General features: G+C 46.4%; 1 protein-coding gene across 1 annotated transcript in view; it reads left to right on the top strand.

Moving 5' to 3' along the window:
* Positions 1 to 25109, top strand: part of SLC22A3 (solute carrier family 22 member 3) — a 260402-nt gene that overhangs the window by 122849 nt on the left and 112444 nt on the right. The window contains exons 3-5 of the mRNA XM_083176507.1: positions 2034 to 2188; positions 7665 to 7833; positions 19420 to 19537. Of these exons, the coding sequence (XP_083032633.1) occupies positions 2034 to 2188; positions 7665 to 7833; positions 19420 to 19537 (442 nt within the window). The remainder of the gene's footprint in view (positions 1 to 2033; positions 2189 to 7664; positions 7834 to 19419; positions 19538 to 25109) is intronic.

Here is a 25109-nt window from a genome sequence, read left to right as displayed (position 1 = left end):
TCATTCATAACAATTTAATATAAGTAAATTTACCCCATAATGTTTATTGTGCACTTAACTCTGGTACCTTATATTAATAAGTTAATTTGTGTATGTTTATAACCTGTGAAATCTTTTAATAGAAATACTTGAAAATACAGTACAAGTTTTTTTTTTTCTGATTGTGTTGAATGCAAGGACGGATTGGAAACTAAAAGTGGCACTGGAAAAATGTCTAGAAGAGGCCTCATGTGGGTGGCACCAGATGAAATGTAGGCGGAGCCTAACAGCAAATTAGGCAGTAGTAATAAATCACTTTATCTGGATGGAATCCATTGGTTTCAATGTGCTTGGCAGTATAGTGACCCTAAGATTGTTAAACTGCTGTGACAAACCACAAACCTCCACATTTCAAATAATACCCTGGTTTCTTCCTTGGAGACTGAACACAGACCCAAATATCCCCATCATGCAGAAAAATAATTTATAACCATAATCCCCTAAATATCACAACTAGAGCCCAGAAACACCTCAGAAAGTGTTACACCCCCAGATAGCACCCATTCCTATCCCTTTAACTGATGTCACAATGGATATAGATGGGCAACCTTGGATGAGTATTTGCAGCATCATGTATTCTGCTCTGTGATCTGGCAATTTTTTTTTGTGTGGGAGACAGGAAGGTTGATTGGGACACTACTCTGTGCAGGGCCAGATCACAAAAAAATAAGTGACTGGCTGATAAGTGATCTCACAGGTGCGTTAGCCTACCAGGAATCTTCCCTGTAAGGAGTATGGCCAAGCTCAGTGGCGTAACATTGGTGACGCAGATCCCGCCGTGGCTTGGGGGAGCCAGTGCCGTGAGTCTGCAGTGCTCGGCTGAAAATACCCTCCATTCCATTCCATTCCATTCCATACAACTCCATTTATTTAACAATCTGGCAGCAAAGCCTCTGGGGGCTGGGCATCACTTTGCATAGCAGGTGTGGATGTCATCACGGTTTGATGTGATTGTTTAATGACGTCATAACGTGGCATGCAACATGACCAACTATGCCCAGTGCCACCCAGGAGGGTCTTATATGTACGGGCATCTCTCCATACCAGAGCCGGGCCCATATCACTCCTGTCCCTGACCACTAATTACAGCTGCAGTGCAAGAAAAGAGTCCAAGCAGAGTCTAAGCAGTAGGGGCCTTATTTTGGTTCATTCTTTCTGACAAAATCCTTCTTAGATGGGCAAAACCATGTGCACTGCAGGTGGGGCAGATGTAACATGTGCAGAGAGAATTCGATTTGGGTGGGGTTTTACTTCAAAGTGAGATCTATATTGCAGTGTAAAAATAAAGCAGTCAGTATTTACCTTGCACAGAAACAAAATAACCCACCCAAATCTAATTCTCTCTGCACATGTTACATCTGCCCCCCCTGCAGTGCACATGGTTTCGTCCATCTAAGAAGGATTTTGTCAGAAAGAATGAACCAAAATAAGGCCCTAGGAGTGGGGCTACACGGCACTCAGTCAGTGCGCCAGCCTGACAGCATGGAGATACAAGATGAGAGGACTCAGGACAGAGGAGCTGTCACACACAGTAATTGTACCCTGTGTGTGATATGAGGGAGGAAGGAGGAGCACTGTATATTGTGTATACATCTCCGTTTGTGAATTTTGGCACAATCCCTGTGGCAAAATGTGAATTTTGGCTCCATCTGCATGGGGGTGGTTGGGGGGTTAGAGACTTTTTTGGATGGGGGGGGGGGGGGGGGGGGCAAAATTACAAGTTACGCCACTGGCCAATCTACCCCTGGTTGGATATAGAGAATGGGATTAAATTATAATGCTCTTTGTAGCACCTGTGTGGCTATTGTTAATGTAGATGCCTTTATCTACTTTTTGATGCAGGTATTTGACACCTCATCTCGACAAACTAATTTATATTGTTTGTGATATAGTGGTTCAAATGTCTATCTAATTATGCAAAAAAAAAATTTTTTTACCTTGAAGTACTTTGGGTATGTTCTTAGAGATAACCATTTGCTTTCTTTCAATAATAGATATGGAAGAAAAATCACCTACCTGATATCTTCCTTTGGAGTAGGACTGTGTGGAATTATTGTAGCATTTGCTCCAAACTTTTATGTTTTGGTGTTTTTCCGTTTTCTACAAGGCATCTTTGGGAAAGGAACATGGATGACATGCTATGTTATAGGTAAGTGAAACTGGAAATACAGTATGCAATTTAAAAAATGTAAAGCTCCTAAAAAATACAGTATATGCCTAATACCAGTATACAACACTTAAGCCCCGTACACACTGGGCGACTTTCATGTGAAAACCCGCTCAGTTTTCTCGTCTGTGCAGCTTTCAGCATGAAAGCTGCCCAGTGTGAAAGGAGCAGCGATGAGCGGTGAGCGCTGCTGCGCGCTCCCTCATCATGACTCCCAGACGCCGCTCATCTGCTGGTATTACCAGCAGATGAGTGACAGAGTGGATGGCTTTCCATAGCCTCCTGCTATGAAAAGCCGTCCACCCCCGGGGGAAAATGGTTGGGCAGGCGGGAAAACACTCAGTGTGTATGCTCTGAGCATTTATCAGACCAGCTATTTTCCCCATCATTGTGCACCATACACGCTGGTTTTAATCGCCCAGTGTGTATGGACCTAAAGACAACGTACCATAAAACACAACATGAAAACATAAAAACAAACAGACTTTATTGGCAAAAGATTTGTTTCCCCAAACATATGGGTGTATCCCTTAAAGTATCTTTCAAAGTTGTGGTATTTGCCTAGTCATTCACTATAAGACATCTAGATCAGCAGTAGAAAGTAAGAAGTAATAATGCCACTGTATAGGCAATTGGTACGACCTAATTTAGAGTACCGTGTACAGTTCTGGAGGCCATATCTCCAGATGGATATAAATACATTAGAGACTGTACAAAGAAGGGCAACTAAAATGGTGCATGGCCTACATCACAAAACTTACCTGGAAAGACTAAAAGATCTTAATATTTAATTTAGAGCAGAGAAGGGAAAGGGGGGACATGATAGAAACTTTCAAATATACTGTATCAAGGTCAGTGACGTGCGGTGGTGGCTGTGAATGGAGAGGCACTGTCACAGCCATCATCGCACCCCCCCTCCTGGCTCTCGTGCCTGGCTGCAGCTGACACCCGCTGACCCCCCTCCAGCAGCAGCCAGCCAGCAACCTTTCCCCGCCGCCATCTCCGTCCTCGCCCGCCAACCCCCCATCCCGCACCTGGCTGCCGCAGACACCAGCGCCGCAGCAGCCATCCCCGCTGCCACCTCTGTCCCTGTCATAAAATTGTACTTACCAGGCAGGGGAGAGGGACACAGCACGCGGCAGGGAACCGGGACTCGGGAGTCAGGGCAGAGGGGAAGTTATTTTGAATTGGTTTTTTTTAGCCAACTGCTTAGCCCCCCCCCCGCTTCATCCCCTTGCTGTTCTTTGTGGGAGGCACGCTTATCGGTGCCTCCCAAACTAGGTTAAATAATTAAATCTAGTAAAATAATCTAAAGAAAATACTTATGACACAGAATATGTGTCAAAGGTATATTCTTTGTATTATTCTTAAACAAAATGACAGGGAAGCACTTCACGTCCCTGATCAAGGGTTTTTAACAAGGTACAGGAGGGAGACATTCTTCACAGGAAGAGGAGCAGCAGAACACGAGGACATGCACTGAAGCTAGAGGGAGGAAGATTCAGGGGAAATGTGAGGAAGAATTACTTCACAGAAAGAGTATTGGATAAGTGGAATAGCCTCCCATCAGAGGTGGTAGAGTCAAATACAGTAGAACAATTTAAACATGCTTGGGATAGGCATATTGATATCCTTACAAATAAATAAGGCTCAAATATGGTTTGAGGTAACATGTTTAAAAAAGGGGTAGACTAGATGTCTGTGTTTCTATACTGTATACCCAGGGGTGCAGGGGCTACTGCAGAAGGTAGTGGCTGCAACTTGAGTGGTGAGTATTTCTGGCACAGGACAAACCTTCCCTGCTAGGTTTGTCCTGCCCCAGGAAAACCCACCTTCAATGGATTAAATGGTCCACTGGTACTTGTAGTTCTACAACTTGAATGTTGAAGGTAGGAACTAGATATGACTTTCAGTTATTCAACCCCTGGCAGTGACCACACCTCTTATTTAGAACACACCCCCATCACATTGGTCACACTTCCACTGTGCTTGCCACACCTCCTGCTGAGGCATACAATAGGTCTATCATACATTTCAGTTCCAGGCCCATATGGACCTTCCACAGGTAAACCTATGGATTCTACAGTAAAAGAGGACTGGCCTACGTTGGAACCTATAGGTACCTATGAGTGAATGTAGTATGTATTAAAGTTTTATTTTTCTTTGTGTCTGTGTGAGTTACATTTACATTGCCTAGGTGCTGTACAGCTCAGCAAATATATCATACCCTCCAACTGTACCGAATTTGCCGGTACAGTACCGTTTTTAAACAGTCAGTACGGCAAATTAAAATTGTACCGAATGTACCGCATTTCAGCGGTCAGTCACTCCATGTCCTCCTGGCTCCCTGGCGCTCCATTTATGCTGTCTGGACTGCGCCGCCGGCTCTCCCCTCACCCGTTCTCAAGAGTGCAATGCGCAGGCCGATGCCGTGCATCATGATGTCACACGCCGACGCCGGCACCGCGTGCAGTGCGCACTCTTGGGAGAAGAAGTAGGACTCTTCTCTGCCCTCAGTTTCCCTCTTGGCGGCGAATCTGCCTGAGTGCTCAGGGGTGTGGTGGCCAGCCGGGAGCCCCGGCGCGCGTGACACACTGACTGGGCCGGGATTCGGAGGAGCCTGCCGCAGCACACAATCTAAGTGCAGCAATGTAAGGTGGCTTAGGCAGTACTAGTACTTTAAATACTCTTCTTTATATATCCATCGTGTGACGCACCTGCTGCAGGCTACAGCTCATGTCACATGGTGGCTGCTGGTATATTAAATAAGTATATTAAATATACTTATTTATTTTAATATGCCAGCAGCTACCAAGCCACCATGTGACATGAGCTACATCAGTCACTGGGGGGGGGCGGGGGGGGGGGGGGGGGGGCAGGGTGTCATAGTGCCATATGTCCCACAGGGCCATTCAGTACACATTCGGAAAGGGGGTGTGACCACGCCCACTTTACCAGTGACCACACCTACTTTACCTGTGGCCATGCCCCCTTCCTAAATGAATGTGTACCGATTTCTACCCCTCAAATGTTGGAGGGTATGATATATGTTTCCTATGTCCGTGTCTATCACTCTCATCAGGATACATCTAGTGCAGGGTTCCTCATACTATTTTGCTCTGGGACCCCATCAGACAATAAAAATAATTATGGGACCCCAGCAAGAAAGTCATCACATCACATGTGTAGTCAGCAGACAGCACATACATGGCAGCATTGTGGAGGCACAAAACGATGGGAGGAGTCTAACATAGCAGACAATTCAACAGATATTTCAAACTACTTAAATCACTGACTGAGATTAGAAAAAAGTAATCAGCCTGATGGTCAGCAACATGGAGTCGCGACCCCATGCTGAGAAGGTCGAGACCCACTTTGGGGTCAGGACCCACAGTTTGAGAACTGCTGATCTAGTGCATACTGTATCTGTACGTGTTATATATACATATGTACTGTCTTTGTTTACTTGTTGCCTATCTGGCTGTTGCATAGCAATCCAAATGTAAATCCTAGTATATGCAAGTATACCTGGTCAAATAAAGCTGATTCTGATTTATTTACTTTTATACTACATAAATGCAGTTTCAGCCAGAGGGACTTGCTTGGGAAATGTTTGCTGAGCTTAGCCCGCCCTTACAGAGCTAAGCTCGGCATACCTTTACCCACTGAGTCCCTGGGGCTGATTGAGCAACTATGTAGCATAATTAATTAAATAAAAAGTGGAAGTGAAGGCGGCCAGTGAATAGCAATGGTGCGTCACATACTTTACAGTATGTGCTGTATGCTGCTGCAGCTGTCTCTCTCTCCTGCTCAGCACACAGCACTGAGGCAAGCAAGAGAGAAGCTGTGCTGCTGCGACAGCCTCTGCTCTCTACTCTCACTGCCTGGTCTCTGCAGCGGGGGAGGGGGGCGGAACGCGGACCCTCTAATAGATCTGGGCCTGGGTAAAAAGTACCTGTGCCTCCCTTCTCGACTGCACTGCATATAACACAATAAACAGACTCCTTGAGTGTTGGGTTTTCCTGGGGCAGGACAAACTTACCAGGGCAGGTTTGTAACCACAGAAGGGGTAGCCGCTTCTGCAGCAGCCAGGAATCTAAGGGCCATAGACTAAAAGCTGAGGGTCCCCTCTTTCCATGGGTACAATAATTTTAAAAATCCGCCCTAGGGAACTGGAGATATGTGACTTCAAAGCCGTGGTCCCCATCCCAGCATGTTAATTGCTCTTCCCAGTCAGATATTTCAGGTTATTTCTTTGATGGACACTAGTAGCTTGTCTCTACTGTGCCCAGAACCAGAGATATCAGCCTTCGAACAGCTGGTTACTGCTCCAGCTCCACACACCTGGTATGTAGTTTTATATACTCGTTGGCGGATTGCTCTGCCTCCTACATTCTGATCCCCTAGTCCTCAATACCATTTGGTAGGTGGGATTCTCTAGTTTTTAATTCCATTAAAAGCTAAGAAATCTATTTCCAGAAACTGGAGATATCTGCAGTCAAGCAAGCTGTCCTCCCACCAGAAAATTATGAATAATAAGCCCACTCCACTATACACCCCTCCTCTGCGTATTAATCATCCTCTGCCACCCCGGAAGTTATGTATCAGGACCCCACCATCTGTGCAGTAAAGGGGTAATTAGTGGAAATTACTGATCCGGGCCCTACAAGCTGAGCCGTTGATATAATACCCCCTACTACCCGCAGGACATCAAAGCTTCCGCTCATAGCACCCCCCACCCCTACCACTGGAGGATAGGTAGGGGCCCCTATACATTGCTATGCCCAGGGGTCTACACTGCTGTTATGTATCTATCTATCTATCTATCTATCTATCTATCTATCTATCTATCTATCTATCTATCTATCTATCTATATATATATATGTATATATATATATATATTATATATATTATTATTATTATTATTATTTATATACATTTGGTCTATCTATAATTCTTTAACTGACCCGGCATATACTGGGTCATCTAAGTGTCCATCTCCGTGCTTTGCTCCACGACTCTCTGGAAACCCCCTTGAAAAAATCCTGCGTTTGCCCCTGACCCTGTCCCTGGTGATGGGGAGGATTGGCAATGTGGGGGGGAGGATCAGCGACGGGGGGTGGGGGATTTTCACAGCTGGAAGCACCACTGGTGCACCCTTTCTTTTATAGAGGCAGGCAAGGAAATTTCTAGGGAGAGCCCAATCCTGCAGTGCAGCTCAGCCCGAGTAATTTACGTCAATAAAGGTCTGTAAGGGTCCATTAAATGAAAAACATTTTCACTGTCCAAAACTTGTGAGAATTGCATAAGCATAAACTTTCGCCTGTCCGCCAGCATTCCACAATTATTTCAAAGTGTGCAGCTACTATATGGAAATGATCAATTCTGTGAGTTAGGTGGGCATTAAATTGAATAAGAGATCCATGATGTTTATGTTGACTTTTTTCCTCTCCACAGTAACAGAGCTGGTGGGATCTAAGCAGAGACGTATTGTCGGTATTGTGGTTCAGATGTTTTTCACTTTGGGCGTCATGATCATTCCTGGCATTGCTTATTTGATTTCTACGTGGCAGGGCATTCAGCTGGCTATTTCATTGCCAAACTTCCTCTTCCTCCTGTATTACTGGTAATTATTAATAATAGTGATATCTGATATAATGCTCTCTGATTTCATTCAAATTGATATATCAGATGATAAGTTGATGCAGTTCCTTCCTAGTAAGGATCATTCATTCTGCATTGTTTTATAACAATACAAAATGGTTTATTTTTTCATTCACTTTATTATGTACAGAATGTAACATCTAGGGGTATATTCCGATCATGGTTATTGCTATCGCTGCTAAATGCTGCAATAAAAAAATTAGGTTTTGCTCATATGTATTAAAAACACATGCAGGGACAGAAGCTCTGAAAGCAGCCTCCCCTGTAAAATTAGTGATCATTTCATTTCTCCTTCTGCCACCCTTAGCACTACTGCATATGCATTTTCTGGCACAGCCCTATCCCAGACATTTCTGCGCTACAGTTGCTAACACATCTGAAGGTTGCGACAGCTGCTGTGCTGGTGTGACCACCTATTGTCCTTACCTGGAGGCTACTTCTGCTGTCAGAAATAGGGTAGTGTTGCTTGTCTCAGAGACATCTGCAGCGGCCCTCCATGTAACATTCAATACTTTATATAAATGGGTATATATACTGTATGTTTTTATTTGTTTAATGCATTTTCCGGTACTTATGTAGTATCTGGGCGCCCGATTTAGAAATCGGGTCGGATCGGGCACATCGCATCGCATCGCATGCGACCAAATCGGATGCGATGCGATGCGATGCGATGGACCCGATTTTTCCATAGGATTCAATGTTAAAATGGTCTGAGTCCATTTTAACATAGAATTCAATGGGAAAAAGGGGTCCTTTTCATACCCCTACTATCCAAGTGGGCATGGAGTTGGATATAAACCTGTGGCGAGCGTAGCGAGCCACCGAGCCCGAAGCGTGGCGAGCGGACGGTATTCTGTGTCCCCTCGCGGGGCTTGCTACGCTCGCCACGCTTCGGGCTCGGTGGCTCGCTACGCTCGCCACAGGTTTATATCCAACTCCATGCCCACTTGGATAGTAGGGGTATGAAAAGGACCCCTTTTTCCCATTGAATTCCATGTTAAAATGGACTCAGTCCATTTTAACATTGAATCCTATGGAAAAATCGGGTCATCGCATCGCATGCAATGGTCGTATGCGTTGCGATGCGATATCGCATCGCATCTGATTGTATGCCTTAACTTAAGGCATACAATAAAAAAAACGGGCGCCCAGATACTACATAAGTACCCATTTTCCTTATCCATAGTCATTTACCTACATTTCACCAGTAATCCACTCATTTATCTTGAGTAATTAGACGCCTCCTGTATATTTCTGTAAGCCACTGCTGCATCCAATACATCCGCAAACTGGCTATCTGAGCAACCCTCATGCTGCCAAGCTCTACTCACCCCCTGCCCCCCAAACATAGGCAGCCTGTCAGACTACAGCTTTGGGGCACTTTGTGCAAGGACACATTTGCATCTCAGCACTAGGATGTAGCAGTCCTTTACAGTGCAGACAGCAGCACTGAACATTTAATAGACATTTATCCATGTTCCGTGAGCAGGCAGAGCCGAATTTCCCATTAGGCACGTGAGGCACGTGTTTGGGGGCGGCACTTGGATGCCTGTGATAGTACTGTCAGCCCAAAATGTACCAATAACTGCTAAATATCCACTGTATTGTACTATATTCCATCTTAAATAGAGTGTAAATGGATAGGACATGCAGATACTGCCCCTATAAACTGTCCTACTTAGTAAACATTATTGTTGTGCCTAGGGGCGTCCTCATACCTAAATCCGCCCCTGTGAGCAGGTGTATGTTTGGTCAAGAAACAAACAGCCCACTATGATTTAGCCTGGTCTTTGTTGAAAATGTAATTATGAAAAACACCTCTCCTCCATTTTTCTGGCTTCCACCCCTAAGCCTGGCAAACTTGCTGCATGATAGTACAGCAGCTGATGAGCCATACGGCAGAACAGCCTGGGGGGAGAGTACGGAGGGGACGTGTGCTGCAATGCCAATCATTGGATTAACACCAGTGTGATCCATGCTTGCAATGATTGATTACCCTGCCCACCCATCACCTGTTTCCCCTATCCCAGGGTTGCCGACCCTCCCGGAATTTGCGGGAGTCTCCCGAAAATCGGGTCCCCCCTCCCGGCCCCCGGAAGGGTGGGCAACCCTCCCCAACCCTCCCGGAATCAGGGGGACCCCCACTGAGCCCCCCGATCGCGGCATTTAAATGCCGCAATCCGCGGGTCTCAGAGGAGGGAGCGGAGCTAAAATGGCACAATTGTGTCATTTTAGGCCCGCCCCCTCCATGGAGATCAGTTTTTCAGCTATTTGCCGTAATGGGGGCGGGGCTTAATGACGTCACCGTTAAGCCCCGCCCCCCAAACTCGTCATGAAATATTCCTCTCCGGGCTTCTCCCGGAGAGGATTTTATGCAAGTCGGCAACCCTGCCCTATCCATCACTGTGGTTTGTCAGTTCAGCTCACAACTGATGTGGTGCAAGGACCCTGATCTTTTTCAATATCAGGCGCAGCTTTTCCTATGCATATTCTGTGCCCCCCTGCGATGAGCTGGTCCTCAACTGTTTGCTCTGTATGATATCCATCCAGTATATCTAAATGTACCTCTCCCCTTTTTAATGTGTGTGTATGTGTGTCACCAGGGTTGCCATCAGAAATGAGAGCACCAGGGACAAAATGGGCAGCCCCTCAACCTACACACACAACCAGGACCACACACACCGCCCCATAGCCACTGTCACAAACCGTGGGTCTCAGCCCCGTCTGAGACCACGTCCATTACCTTCCCGGTGGTCAGCGGTGAGAGTAAGGCCTCTGGTAGCTGTCAGCGCCTGGCGAGATGTCCCATGTTTGGCTGGTGTTGACCCGTGCAATCGACATGCCGGCACGCTGGAGCCCGCGCGTCATGGGCGCCGCCATGACACATGCGCTCAGCTGACCAGAGGGTCCAATCCCGCGGTCCAGCCAGGGTGACCTCTGACCCACACACCTGCACACCTCTCAGGTGTACTCACTCTTTCCCTGGACTGATTGGTGCTGCTGACGCTAACCAATCAGTGCGCAGCAAGGGGGATATATTCCGGCTTCTAACTCACAGTCATCGCCTTGAATATGTGTTCATCTGACCTCAGTCCCTCCTGTGTTCAGCTGTTTCCAAAGGCTCCTGGTTATCCGGTCTCCCCGTGTACCTCTCGCAGTTTCCTGCATACTACCTGGTTTGTCATCTCCAGAAGACTCCTGCCATTCCACTCTGCAGTCGAGTATTACTCCTGTTACCATCTTTACCTGGCATACCATCTCCAGAAGCCTCCTGCAAAATAACCATCGTGCAGTTGAGTGATCTCATCGACCCTGCTGTCGACATCAGTGCTGACACTTTCACACTGTGCCCTCCAGAGACTATTCCAATTCCCAGTGTCTCCAATATCACTACCACTCTCCGCCTACGTTCAGAGGACCAGGGCAGAGGGCCGCGACCTGCCTGTCAGACGCAGCGAAGTCCATATCCCCTTGCGGGGGTCTCTGGTGAATACCGCTGGCAGGTTAGACTCCGCGCCTCTGTTTCTGGTTTCAGCCAACACTCTGGTACGCAAGGCAGTGCCTCTGTGCATGTCATTCATCAGGCCTCCGGCCTTCCGCTACACAGCGCCCTCCACTGGTCCACCACGGTCAGGGCCGGGAACACAGCAGACCCAGAACCTGACAGTATATTCAAGGCGATGGACTCGGTCCAAGACCCAAGTGTGGGACCAGCGGTTCTTCAAAATGTTGCTGCCAGAATGGAGACCCAAGAAGCTACTCAGCAGCAGGTGATTAAATTCTTACAAGATGTATCCAGTCGGTTGGACACCCTGCAACAGTCCCTGTCGACTTCTGTGTCAACCACTACCGAAAGATCAGCAACACCAGCTTTATCATCCCGTCTCCACCTGCCAGCACCCACCAAATACGATGGTGACCCCAAGACCTGCAGAGGGTTTATCAACCAGTGCCAAATTCAGTTCGAATTGGTTCCTCATAACTTTCCTACGGCCAGAATTAAAATCGCATACATGGTGTCATTATTAACTGGCTCGGCCCTGAAGTGGGTATCACCCTTATGGGAAAAAGCAGATCCTCTGCTGACAGACTATGACCAATTCCTCCTGACCTTCCGCCGCATATTCGACTTGCCAGGTCGACCCGTGTCAGCAGCTACCGACATCCTCCAGGTTAAGCAAGGGTCCCGCCCCGTGGGGCAGTATGTAATCCACTTTCAAACTCTCGCGTCTGAATTACAGTGGAACAATGAAGCCCTGACAGCTGCCTTCTGGTTAGGAGTTTCTGACCGGATCAAAGATGAGCTGGCATCTCGCGACCTTCCTACCCCCTTGGAAGATCTCATATCTCTATGTGTCAAGATTGATCTACGTCTTCGTGAGAGAGGACTAGAAAAACACAAGAAGTTAATTCCCAAAGTTCTCCCAAGATTCGTTCTGAGTCTCCTACACGTGAAGAACCAATGCAAGTGGGTAGATCACGACTGACTCCCGAAGAACGCACCCGTAGGCAGCGCAATCGCTTGTGCATATATTGTGCTGCTCCTAGCCATTTCATTAACAATTGTCCCGAGCGTTCGGGAAACGACCGGGCCTAACCTGCAAGGGAGGAGTCAGGTTGGGTCAAGTGGCAAAATCTCCTCCAGAATATGACTTTGTCTTACCCGTATCTTTGGATACCCCTACTGGTACCCATTCCAGTACCGCCCTGGCAGACTCCGGCTCGGCCGGGAACTTTATTTCTCAAGACCTGGTTACTAAACTGAAGATTCCAATGGAACCCTTAGTTCCACACCTAGCTGTGACAGCAGTTGACGGCAGCAGAATCCCAGGCAGTGAGGTTCGCTTCTGTACCAGTCTCCTCACCCTCAGAGTCGGCATGCTGCACCAGGAACAGATCAAATTTCTCGTTATTCCCAAATCTTCTTATGAAATCGTCCTTGGTCTTCCCTGGTTTCGTCTTCATAACCCAAACATCAATTGGAAGACGCTACAGATCGAGCAATGGAGTTCTCATTGCCAACAGCAGTGTATCAAGTCAGTGGTGCCCACTCGTTCAGCCAATGTAAAAATTCTTCCTGGCCTCCCTGAAGTCTATAGTGAATTTGCTGATGTGTTCTGCGAGCAGTCCGCTGATACTCTTCCTCCTCATCGTGATTGGGACTGTAAAATTGACCTTCTCTCAGAGAAATTCCCCCCTAAAGGTCGAACTTACCCATTGTCCGTTCCTGAGACACAAGCCATGTCGGCATACATACAAGAGAATCTTCAGAAAGGCTTCATCCGGCGCTCTAGTTCACCAGCAGGCGCAGGGTTCTTTTTTGTAAAGAAAAAAGATGGAGGCCTCCGTCCGTGCATCGATTACCGGGGTTTAAACAGTATCACAGTCAAGAACAGTTACCCCCTTCCTCTCATTACAGAACTTTTTGACCGAGTGCGAGGTGCCCAAGTCTTCACCAAATTGGATCTCCGTGGGGCATACAACTTAATAAGAATCCGTGAAGGTGACGAGTGGAAGACCGCATTTAACACCCGGGATGGTCATTACGAGTACCTGGTAATGCCTTTCGGTCTTTGTAATGCCCCAGCAGTATTCCAGCAATTTGTAAACGAGGTCTTTCGGGACATGCTCTACGTTTGCCTTGTGGTATACCTCGATGACATCCTCATTTTTTCAAAAGACTTATCCTCTCATCGAACTCAGGTCAAGGAAGTATTGTCTCGTCTTCGCAGAAACAAACTGTATGGCAAAATCTCCAAATGTACCTTCGAAGTTCCTTCTGTGCCCTTCCTCGGATACATCATTTCTGGGTTCGATCTACGTATGGATCCAGAGAAGTTGGAGGCTATTAATGGGTGGTCACAACCCACTTCCCTCAAAGCAGTCCAACGCTTCATAGGGTTTTCCAACTACTACAGGAAATTCATTCGAGGCTTCTCCACGCTGATTGCACCCATCACCGCACTCACAAAAAAAGGGGCTAATCCAGCCAACTGGCCTTCAGAAGCCATCGCAGCCTTCCAGTTTTTAAAACAAGCTTTTGTCACTGCTCCTATCCTGTCTCAGCCTGATGTCGACAAACCCTTTTTTCTTGAGGTAGATGCCTCTCACATAGGAGTCGGTGCTGTACTATCTCAAAAGAACAGTGATGAAAAACTCCACCCCTGTGGGTTCTTCTCTCGCAAGTTTCTTCCAGCAGAAAGAAATTACTCCATTGGAGACCAAGAATTACTGGCCATCAAATTAGCTCTCGAAGAATGGAGATATCTTTTAGAAGGTGCTAAGTTTCCCGTGACGATCTTCACAGATCATAAAAACCTCCTGTACCTCCAGTCTGCCCAGTGTATGAACCCCCGACAGGCTCGTTGGTCCTTGTTTTTCTCTCGTTTTTCTTTCAAGTTGTTATACCGTCCTGGCACTCAGAATGTGAAAGCGGATGCCTTATCACGTTCCATGCAAGAAGATTCTGACCTACAGGAAAATCGGCCCATTCTGGACCCCATCGCCTTTGCTCCCACTCAGGTGTCGCCTGTGCCTCCTCCTGGTAAAATCTTCGTTCCCACTGAATTACGTCAGAAGCTTCTTTCCTGGGCTCACAAGTCCTTATTCTCTGGGCATCCTGGCGCTCAAGGGACATTAAAAATTCTTCAGAGATCCTATTGGTGGCCACAGATTGGCAAAGAAGTAAAAGAGTTCGTGGCATCATGTCCAGAATGTGCACAGCACAAAGTATCCCGACAAGCCCCAGCCGGCCAGCTCCATCCTCTGTCCGTTCCATCTCGTCCCTGGACTCACATCTCAATGGACTTTATCTGTGACTTACCCAAATCCCAAGAGTACAACACCATATGGGTAATAGTTGACAGGTTTTCCAAGATGGCCCGATTCATCCCATTACCTGGCCTACCGTCCGCTCCCACTCTGGCTCAGCTGTTTGTACAGCATATCTTTAGAAGTCATGGCTTGCCTAGCGAAATTGTGTCCGATCGGGGGGTGCAATTTGTGGCACGGTTCTGGAGAGCCCTGTCTCATGCATTCCAAATCAAATTAAAGTTTTCTTCAGGCTATCATCCCCAATCCAACGGTCAGACAGAAAGGGTGAACCAAGATCTGGAGACCTTCCTTCGTCTTTATATATCATCCTCGCAAGATGACTGGTCGAGACTCCTCCCATGGGCAGAATTTGCTCATAATTTCAGGTACCACACAACCACTGGTCATTCCCCTTTCTTTATAGTCTATGGACAAAACCCCCGGGCCCCCAATTTTGAAATGTTACCAGCGATAGAGGTACCTGCAGCCGCAGCAGCCATTAACCATTTCTCTCAAATCTGGTGAGAGGTTCACTCCAACATCACGAAAGCCTCAACAAGGTATAAATTCTTTGCAGATCGCAAGAGAAGAGCTGTTCCTGAGTTGCACCCAGGAGATAGAGTGTGGCTTTCCACACGGAATCTCAGACTGAGAGTTCCCTCTATGAAATTTGCTCCCAGATTCATTGGTCCCTATACGGTTCTACAAAGGATCAATCCTGTCGCATACAAACTGAAGTTGCCCAAATCTTTACGCATCCCCAACTCATTTCACATCTCTTTGTTACGTCCTCTCATCCTGAATCGCTTCCATACTTCCTCACCCTCACTACCCAAAGTTCAAACCAGCAGGGGAGTAGAATTCGAGATTAATAAAATTGTTGATTCTCGTCGGAGGTATGGGCATCTCCAATATCTCGTTGATTGGAGAGGATATGGTCCTGAGGAGAGGAGTTGGGCAGATGCAGAAGATGTACATGCCCCCCGACTAATCAAAGTATTTCACGAAGAGAACCCGTCCAAGCCTAAAGGGTGTTCGGTGCCCACCCTAAAAGGGGGGGGTACTGTCACAAACCGTGGGTCTCAGCCCCGTCTGAGACCACGTCCATTACCTTCCCGGTGGTCAGCGGTGAGAGTAAGGCCTCTGGTAGCTGTCAGCGCCTGGCGAGATGTCCCATGTTTGGCTGGTGTTGACCCGTGCAATCGACATGCCGGCACGCTGGAGCCCGCGCGTCATGGGCGCCGCCATGACACATGCGCTCAGCTGACCAGAGGGTCCAATCCCGCGGTCCAGCCAGGGTGACCTCTGACCCACACACCTGCACACCTCTCAGGTGTACTCACTCTTTCCCTGGACTGATTGGTGCTGCTGACGCTAACCAATCAGTGCGCAGCAAGGGGGATATATTCCGGCTTCTAACTCACAGTCATCGCCTTGAATATGTGTTCATCTGACCTCAGTCCCTCCTGTGTTCAGCTGTTTCCAAAGGCTCCTGGTTATCCGGTCTCCCCGTGTACCTCTCGCAGTTTCCTGCATACTACCTGGTTTGTCATCTCCAGAAGACTCCTGCCATTCCACTCTGCAGTCGAGTATTACTCCTGTTACCATCTTTACCTGGCATACCATCTCCAGAAGCCTCCTGCAAAATAACCATCGTGCAGTTGAGTGATCTCATCGACCCTGCTGTCGACATCAGTGTTGACACTTTAACACTGTGCCCTCCAGAGACTATTCCAATTCCCAGTGTCTCCAATATCACTACCACTCTCCGCCTACGTTCAGAGGACCAGGGCAGAGGGCCGCGACCTGCCTGTCAGACGCAGCGAAGTCCATATCCCCTTGCGGGGGTCTCTGGTGAATACCGCTGGCAGGTTAGACTCCGCGCCTCTGTTTCTGGTTTCAGCCAACACTCTGGTACGCAAGGCAGTGCCTCTGTGCATGTCATTCATCAGGCCTCCGGCCTTCCGCTACACAGCGCCCTCCACTGGTCCACCACGGTCAGGGCCGGGAACACAGCAGACCCAGAACCTGACAGCCACTATACAATGCCCCATAGCCACCCACACAACCACAGTGCCCCATAGACACACCTGCCTGCACCACCACCAGCCAATCAAGAGCTGCAAGTGGATGCAAGTCCATAAGCTCAGATTGGCTCATTGCTGGCACTAAATTTATTTATTACTGCAGCAGCTCTATCCCTCCATGGCTAACCACTGGTGTGCAGCTGGCCTGGCCTGATCCACACTGCTGCCCAGTGCCAGATTAAGCCTTTGGGGGGCCCGGGGCACTTTAGACAGGGGGGCCCCCTTGCACTTGTCATTACTGGCCGCAAACTGCATGGGGGAATATTACACTGTCAAAACAGAGTAAAGGCAGTATAAACTTGGTCAATGGGTAACTTCAGGGAATATATATATATATATATATATATATATATATATATATATATATATATATATATATATATATATATATATATATATATACATACACACACACACACACACACACACACACATACATACCACATGAAAAGCCTGTGTTTGTCCCTCTGCACCTTACTCTGTAGGAGACCTCACAGTCCCAGTGCTGCCTCTGTTTAAAAACCCTCCCATGACTAGGCTGCTGCTGCTGTTATCCATGGGCCTGAGAAGCATGTAATGAGCTCCACCAATCAGAGCTCAGCACAATCGTCTCAGCCTCTGCCCTCTGGTGCAAAGTGTCTTGGGACTCGGCAGCCAAATACGAATGACATCGTGAAATACGAATCCTGGGAACGCAGCAACATAGTCAATTTGCCAAATTCTCATGGTCGATCCCAGTCATTCCCATTCGTACTCGGGATCGGCTGTTATCAGCATTCTTAGTCAATTTTCCCCAGAGACTCAGCCGCACACAGGTATACAAATGCATACCTTCCAACTGTCACGATTTTAGAGGGACAGTCCCACGAGTGTCCTATTTCTTCAGGTCAAAAGTTGGGAGGTATGCAAATGTCACATATCAAATTAATCAGCAGTCTCCTTCTGTGCCCAAGCTGCATCATGTTACGTCTAAGATGCATTTTGATCATAAATACGCCCAAAATACGCCCAAATCATGAGACCTTTTCGTTACCAAAAGGTTCTGTTTAGCGCAACTGCAGCAAAAATGTATGCGGACACATCCACAGATGATTAGTTGTGCAACTTTTTATATTTAAGGTGTAATAAAAGTGGCTGCATGCAGACACAATAGTCCATTCATTCTCTCTACACACATTGTAAATGGGCTGCAGTGGCAAACGCAGGATTTTCAGAAGGGGGTTTCCAGAGGGGCGGAGCAAAGCACGGAGATGGACACTTAGGTGACCCAGTATATGCCGGGTCAGTTAAAGTATTATAGATAGACCAAATATATATAAATAATAATAATATTATATTATATAACAAATTATATATATATATATATATATATATATATATATATATATATATATGTGTGTATATATAATATATACACACAGGGGCGTCAACAGCAGTGTAGACCCCTGGGCATGGCAATGTATTGGGGCACCTACCGACCCTCCAGCGGTAGGGGTGGGGGAAGCTTTGATGTCCCGCGGGTGGTAGGGGGTATTATATCAACCGCTCAGCATGTAGGGCCTGGATCAGTAATTTCCACTAATTACCCCTTTACTGCACAGATGGTGGGAGATGGGGTGGGAGAAGGGGGCATTGGGCTGAATGAAAGGGCCCTGATACATAACTTCCAGGGTGGTAGAGAATGTTTAATATGCAGAGGAGGGGTGTATAGTGGAGTGGGCTTATTATTCATAATTTTCTGGTGGGAGGACAGCTTGCTTGACTGCAGATATCTCCAGTTCCCAGAAATAGATTTCTTAGATTTTAATGGAATTAAAAACTAGAGAATCCCACCTACCAAATGGTATTGGGGACTAGGGGATGAGAGTTCAGGAGGCAGAGCAATCTGCCAACCAGTATATAAAACTACATACCAGGTGTGTGGAGCTGGAGCAGTAACCAGCTGCTATAAGGCTGATATCTCTGGTTCTTGGAAGAGTAGAGACAAGCTTCTAGTGTCCATCAAAGGGGGAGAGTCTCAGCTTTTGGAATATACCCTCAGAAAAACTGTAAGTCAGACAGAACCTGAAATATCTGATTGGGAAGAGTAATTAACAGGCTTGGATGGGGACCACTGCTTTGAAGTCAGATATCTCCGGTTCCCAAGGGCCGATTTTTAAAATTCTTGTACCCATGGAAAGAGGGGACCCTCAGCTTTAAGAGTAGGGCCTTTAGACTCCTGGGGGGGTTTCTGGGTACTCAGAAACCCCCCCTGCGTGCGCTACTGGGCTGATTGACAGCATTATGTGATGACAGTGAGATATTACAATAAACAAACATTTCTTCTTTAAAGCTGAAATTTATAACTTAAACATCCTTTTGGATTTAAAAGATATTTTGCAATCCATTATTTTTTTTTTTATTGATTTTTTTACACACTCCTTACCTTCACTTGTATGTCCATAGTACAATACCATGCAATGAATAGACTCTGATTAGTATCAGCTAAGATAAATCCATATGCAGGGTTCACTGAGAGCTCCTGGGGTTCGGAATAGGACAGACTGAACTGTAGAACATATGAATAAGCATATTTAGAAAGTTCACATGAGAATTTCCACATTTATAATGACAATAATAAAAGAGTAATCTATTTATTTTTCTTATAGGTTTATTCCTGAGTCCCCGCGATGGCTACTGATCCGCAAAAAGAAAGACAAGGCTATGCATATAATAAGGGACATTGCTAAAAGCAATGGAAGGTATCTAACTCCAAACTACTGCGAGGTACCCCACTTTGATACAATCATGTATGAATATGTGTAAAGAAAATATTCATTTCAGCTAAATTACTGTTCCATTTAAAAATGTACAGTACCAAATGTCTCAGCAGTGCTAGAACTTGTGAGTAGTAGGCCCAGGTGTAAAAGTATAGATTGGGCCCCCACACTAGTGGGGCACCCTTAGTCTTCAGGGGCCCCGATGCAATGCACCTGCTGAACCAATGGTAGTTCTGCCTCTGTCTAGTGCAAATTTTGCTATCATGACCATTGCTAATGGTATGCAGTCTGTGTATTACAGACTTTATTAACCCCTTCAGTGGTGGCTTTTTTTTTAGGGAGCGCTCCCCACTGGGCAAATTTTTTCTGGGCAGCGCTCCCTAAAAATAACCCTACCACTACACCCCCCAGGTCCGGGCAGTGCCGCTGAACTGTCTATCAGCCGCTGCCCGGCCCTGCCCCCTGCAACCCGACTGTGTGGCGTGACGTTACAAGGTCATGCCGTACACAGCGGGGGAGGAAGGCAGGGCCGGGCAGCAGGAGCTGACCAGCCGCCAAAGCTGAGTGCGGCACTGATCTCAGCGCTCAGCAGTGCTGCCCGGCAAGAGGGAGCGCAGGCAGTGGCACCCCGAGAATTTTCCAGGTTTGCCAGTCTGCGCACTGGAGCATAACCCGGAAATTTCTCTGGAATGCCACAGAAGGGGTTAATGTGGATAAGTAGGTGATTGGCAGAAGCAATGAAGCACCAACACAATTAAAATGTAGCTTACTACTATAACTGTATAAAAGTTGCTTTACATGAATTATCGATTTGGACAACAGCTGCAATGAATATCCATATAGACAGGGGGGCCCCCTTGCACTTGTAATTACTGGCCGCACGGAAGTATATTACACTTTCAAAATATAGAGTAAAGGCAGTATAAACTTGGTCAATGGGTAATTGCGGGGGGGAGGGGGGGGTTAATTCTATATACATCCCACAGCCTGTGTTTGTCCCTCTGTACCTTACTCTGTAGGATAGTAGGAGACCTCACAGGCTCAGTGCTGCCTCTGATTAAAAACCCTCCCATGATGAGGCTGGTGCTACTGTCCTCCATGGGCCTGAGAAGCATGGAATGAGCTTCACCAATCAGAGCTCAGCACAAACCTCTCAGTCTCATGGGACTTAGTCAACTCCCAGTAATGCACTGCACACTTGTGCAGTCAGTGTGCCTTGGCTCCCATTGCTCAGCACCATTAATCATTGTCACATTGGCAGATAGGTAAAGCTGCAGCACTACCCCACTCCCATACACAAAACCTTAAGCTAAAAAAAAAAATTATATTTATATATATAATAGATGCAGTGGGGGGGGGGCGGCACTCGAAAATAAAGACAGGAGACGGCAGCTCCCGTCTCCTGTCTTTATTTTCGAGTGCCGCCCCCCCCACTGCATCTATTGTACAGAGCGTCCCTGCACGCTCACCCAGGAGGGCACCGGAGTTTGTTACAGCAACCACCCTCAGTGGTGACAGCGCGGAGTGCCGCCACAGTCTCCTTCGATATTTATATATATATATATATATATATATATATATAGAAATAAAGAGACAGGCAGCGGCACTCGTAGGAAATTTCAAAAGCTGTATTCAAAAACGTGACCAAACCAAAGTTTCGGGGACTAGCCCCTTTGTCAAGGTGCAGGTAGAACAATGTGCAAACGGTACAAGCAAACTTAAATAGGTGAATGGAAAGGTCTTACCGAGTCACGGAGCCCTGAGACGCCGGGAGCGATCAGCCGGAAGTGCGTCAGACAGGAAATGACGCTGTCAGGAACGTATGTGTGGTTACTGGCTGAAAAAAGGCTGGAGCGCAAGTTGGAACGCAAGCTTCCCTTGGTTGCTATGATGTTGCTGCAAGCTGGCGTCTCTCCCGGTTGGTCTCTGGGTCTCCGCTCGTCGGTGACTGTAATTACATAACAATGTAAGATTGGTGACATGTATATATATATAGCGTGTCAAAAGATAATGAAAAAGCATATCAAACAAATTATCACAATATTGAGAGTTGATTAGTGTGTATAAGGAGCTCACTATATGTGTGTGTCTCTGAGCTCAGTATGTGAAAAATAAAGACTGAAGATTGTCCAGCTGTATAAAACTACGTGAATAAAAAGGACAGTGTATCCATGGAAGTGTCTATGTGATCCCTATATTTAGGGGATTAGTAACACCTGGTCTCAGTATGTATAAGTGTGTGCCATCTTTGCGTCACCATACGGTGTACATATTATGTGTCGGCATGTTACCAGAGGTTGATTAATGTTGGTTTGATGGGCAGCGTTTGGTGATAGTTTCTACTGTTCTCTCATATATTTGCTGGTGTATAAGACACATCAATAACGCGAATGTGTTGTAGTGTTCCATCATTATCGTGTTGCCCATATATAGTACCTCTACATCAGTTTCATATATAAATTCATTTACACAAGAAGAAATTTAAAGGATAGAAAGGTAAGTTAAGGAGAAGAAAAAGCAAACTACGATTAGCCTGTAACAGGCTATCATAACTCCTTTTGGGCTATTCACCCTCAGAGGTCAGGCTCCCAATGCTCATAAATTAATTACTTTTTACTTTTATCTTCCATTAGTGGCATTGTCTATATCAAGAATAAGTTCAATATGCCATTAATTGGGTAACGCTGGAGATCATATTAACTCTTTCTCACAATAATAATTTACATCAGAAGAATAATGAAAGGGATAGAAAGATGAGACGGAGAGGAAACTAAAGCACACAAACGTTCGGCCTTTAGGGCCTCTTTTAGTGGTACCCAATACATCTCATTAACATCAGAAGAATAATAAAAGGATAGAAAGATAAGATGGAGAGGAAACAAAAGCACACCGCGATCGGCCTGCTGGGCCTAAGGGTCATAATTATCAATACACTGGAAGAAAATTGTAAGGATAGAGAGAGAAGGTGGAGGAGAAACTAAAGCACACCAAGATGGGCCTGCATAGCCTGGAGTTATTACATGTTAGTCACAATGGAAGAATAATAAAAGGATAGAAAGATAAGAGAGAGAGGAAACTATAGCACACTATTAAGCCTGTTAACAATTCTCATATTTGAAGTTGGACTGTGTTGATAATCAAAGTCCATCAGAATGCGGCAAATGTTCCATGTAGTATGACCCATCAGTGAATGATGTGTGGTTGACAGATGGTCGTCTTCTGGGAAATTGATGGTTGTTGCCATGTTGGAGACAGTTGCTGGTCCAATAAGCTCTATAGAAAGACACTGAGAGGCAACTTGTCATTAAGACCATGTGGTTTAATGCTGTTCAATTGATGTATCCATCTTGTCTCTCTCCTTAGTAGGTTCCCATCTCTGTCTCCTCTTCTAAGGGTCTCAGGGATGTGGTCAACAACTGTGTGCTTCAGGTCTGATAACTTATGTGACTTGGCGGCAAAATGTTTTGCAACAGGTTGTTTGTTTTCTTTACCTGCAAGTGCCTTACTTATTGCTGATCTGTGCAATGCCATTCTTGTCCTCAACGATCTCACCGTCTTTCCCACATATAGGAGGTTGCACGGACACAAGGCACCGAGGTTCATTGCATTATAGGTTGGAGTGCCGGGCCGCAACTACATTTCTAAACTATTGGGTGTTGATTGCACCCCCAGGAGTCAAGGCACCCCAAATTGTATCTCTGCATACAGACTTTAAAGGTGGAATCTTTTAAACACGGATTTTGTATCATCACGAAAGTTAACACTATCCACTGGACACTTATTTCCTGTTCACCTGTGTTGAAGTATCGACTTGTGTTGAAGTGTCGACATGGCTAAGTCAGCGGCAAAAGGTAACCCCCCTAGGGGTGAGATGGAAGATCCCGCAAGGGAGACACCAGGCTTCCATGGCATGGCGGTCGACAGGGGTGAACACTACAGCTTTTCGGAGGATGATTCCGAAAGACTGCTGTTTAAACAAAGACTGCATCTGGCTTCAGAGTCAGGAACACCCCGACCATCGGTCGACACAATCCCAACTTTTGCCGCCGATGGATCGGGATCCTTAATAAATGTAGCCACGACCTAATTCTCCTGGTGATAGAAGAAGCAGGACACGAATTAAGAGCTGCTAAAGAAGCGGTTACAGACTTTGAGAAGAAGCACAAAACAGACTTTATACAGGACTCTTCCCAAGACTGGCTACAAAAAATACAGATTCAGGTTGACAATTATCAAAAAGATCTTTTGAAGTTTAAAAGAAATAAATATTATGCTGTGAAGGAGGACTATGACGGCAACAGAGTCTACAGGTGGTTAACTGGCGGAGATGGAGATGGATACCCCCCGCAACCGCCCCCAAAGGCAAAGACCCTTTAGGCGGACACCAAGCAACACCCCTAGAAAAACACAAGCTTCATCTAACAGTGACAGCGAGTTTAATGTGGACTCTGACACTCCTGACCAGCTGGCCCCTTTAGGGACACCCAGGTAGGACGACACTCCCACTACCACAAAGAAAAGAGGAGGAGGTCGACCACCCGCAGGGGGGGCCAGAGCGCGCGGAACAAAAAAATCCGCAGACCAATAGAATCTTTGGTTTACAACCTGTCCAAACATATTTTTAACCCAGTCGAACTGAAAGTATTGGAGAATGGTCTTTCTTTTGTTCCTACCACCCCACACGACGAGTTGACATGGAAAGTAGACCTATACAGGCACAATAGAAATTTAAGACTAAAGGAGTACTTCCAGCACCGTCCGATGCCTAATACTGATATTCCACACCAAGAATTCATTAAATCTAAAAAGAAATCAACATTTGACCCGCAGTCCCAGAATGCGGCAATACCAACATATACCAGACTTTTGGATGAATCCATATCCAGATTCTCCAAAGCTCCTCATCTAACCCACACCAATTTGAGCAGATCTGAGCAAAAAGCTCTAACACAAATGAGCAAATACCGGGATGTGGTTTTTAGGGCTGCTGACAAGGGTGGCGGCCTTGTCATCCAGGACCTGTCCACCTATGTGGGTGAATGTGATCGGCATCTGGCAGATGTGAAGGTTTATGAACATCTTAGCAAGGACCCGACAGTGGAATTCAAACAAGAGCTCGACACCCTATTGAAACGGGCCACAAGAGACGGTCTTATGACTGAACTACTACAACAAGCTCTTACTCAAAACAATCCATCCGTACCCATCTTCTTCACATTGCCAAAGATCCACAAGAACATCACCCACCCCCCTGGACGCCCAATCATCTCAGCTCAAAATTCCATTTTTCAACCAGTTTCCCAGTTTCTAGACAGTATCCTGCAGCCAATCATCCGTACTCAACCAACCTACATCAAAGATACGACGGACTTTCTTAATATCTTGAAAGAGACACCTAACGTCCCCCTTGGTACAGTGCTGTGTGTCATGGACGTAACCAGCCTGTACACAAGCATCCCCCATGAAGAAGGTTTGCAAGCGATGAGAGAATTTTTGATCCACAACAACTTACAAACTCTGGACGTGGAACTGTTCATAAATTTACTACGTATCACTCTCACCAAAAATTATTTCCTTTT

Source organism: Crinia signifera, chromosome 3 (assembly GCF_055691185.1).
Source record: "Crinia signifera chromosome 3, ASM5569118v1, whole genome shotgun sequence".
In the NCBI taxonomy this organism is placed as follows: domain Eukaryota; kingdom Metazoa; phylum Chordata; class Amphibia; order Anura; family Myobatrachidae; genus Crinia; species Crinia signifera.
Note: the sequence above shows the minus strand (reverse complement) of the source record. Positions and strands in the feature narration are given on the sequence as shown.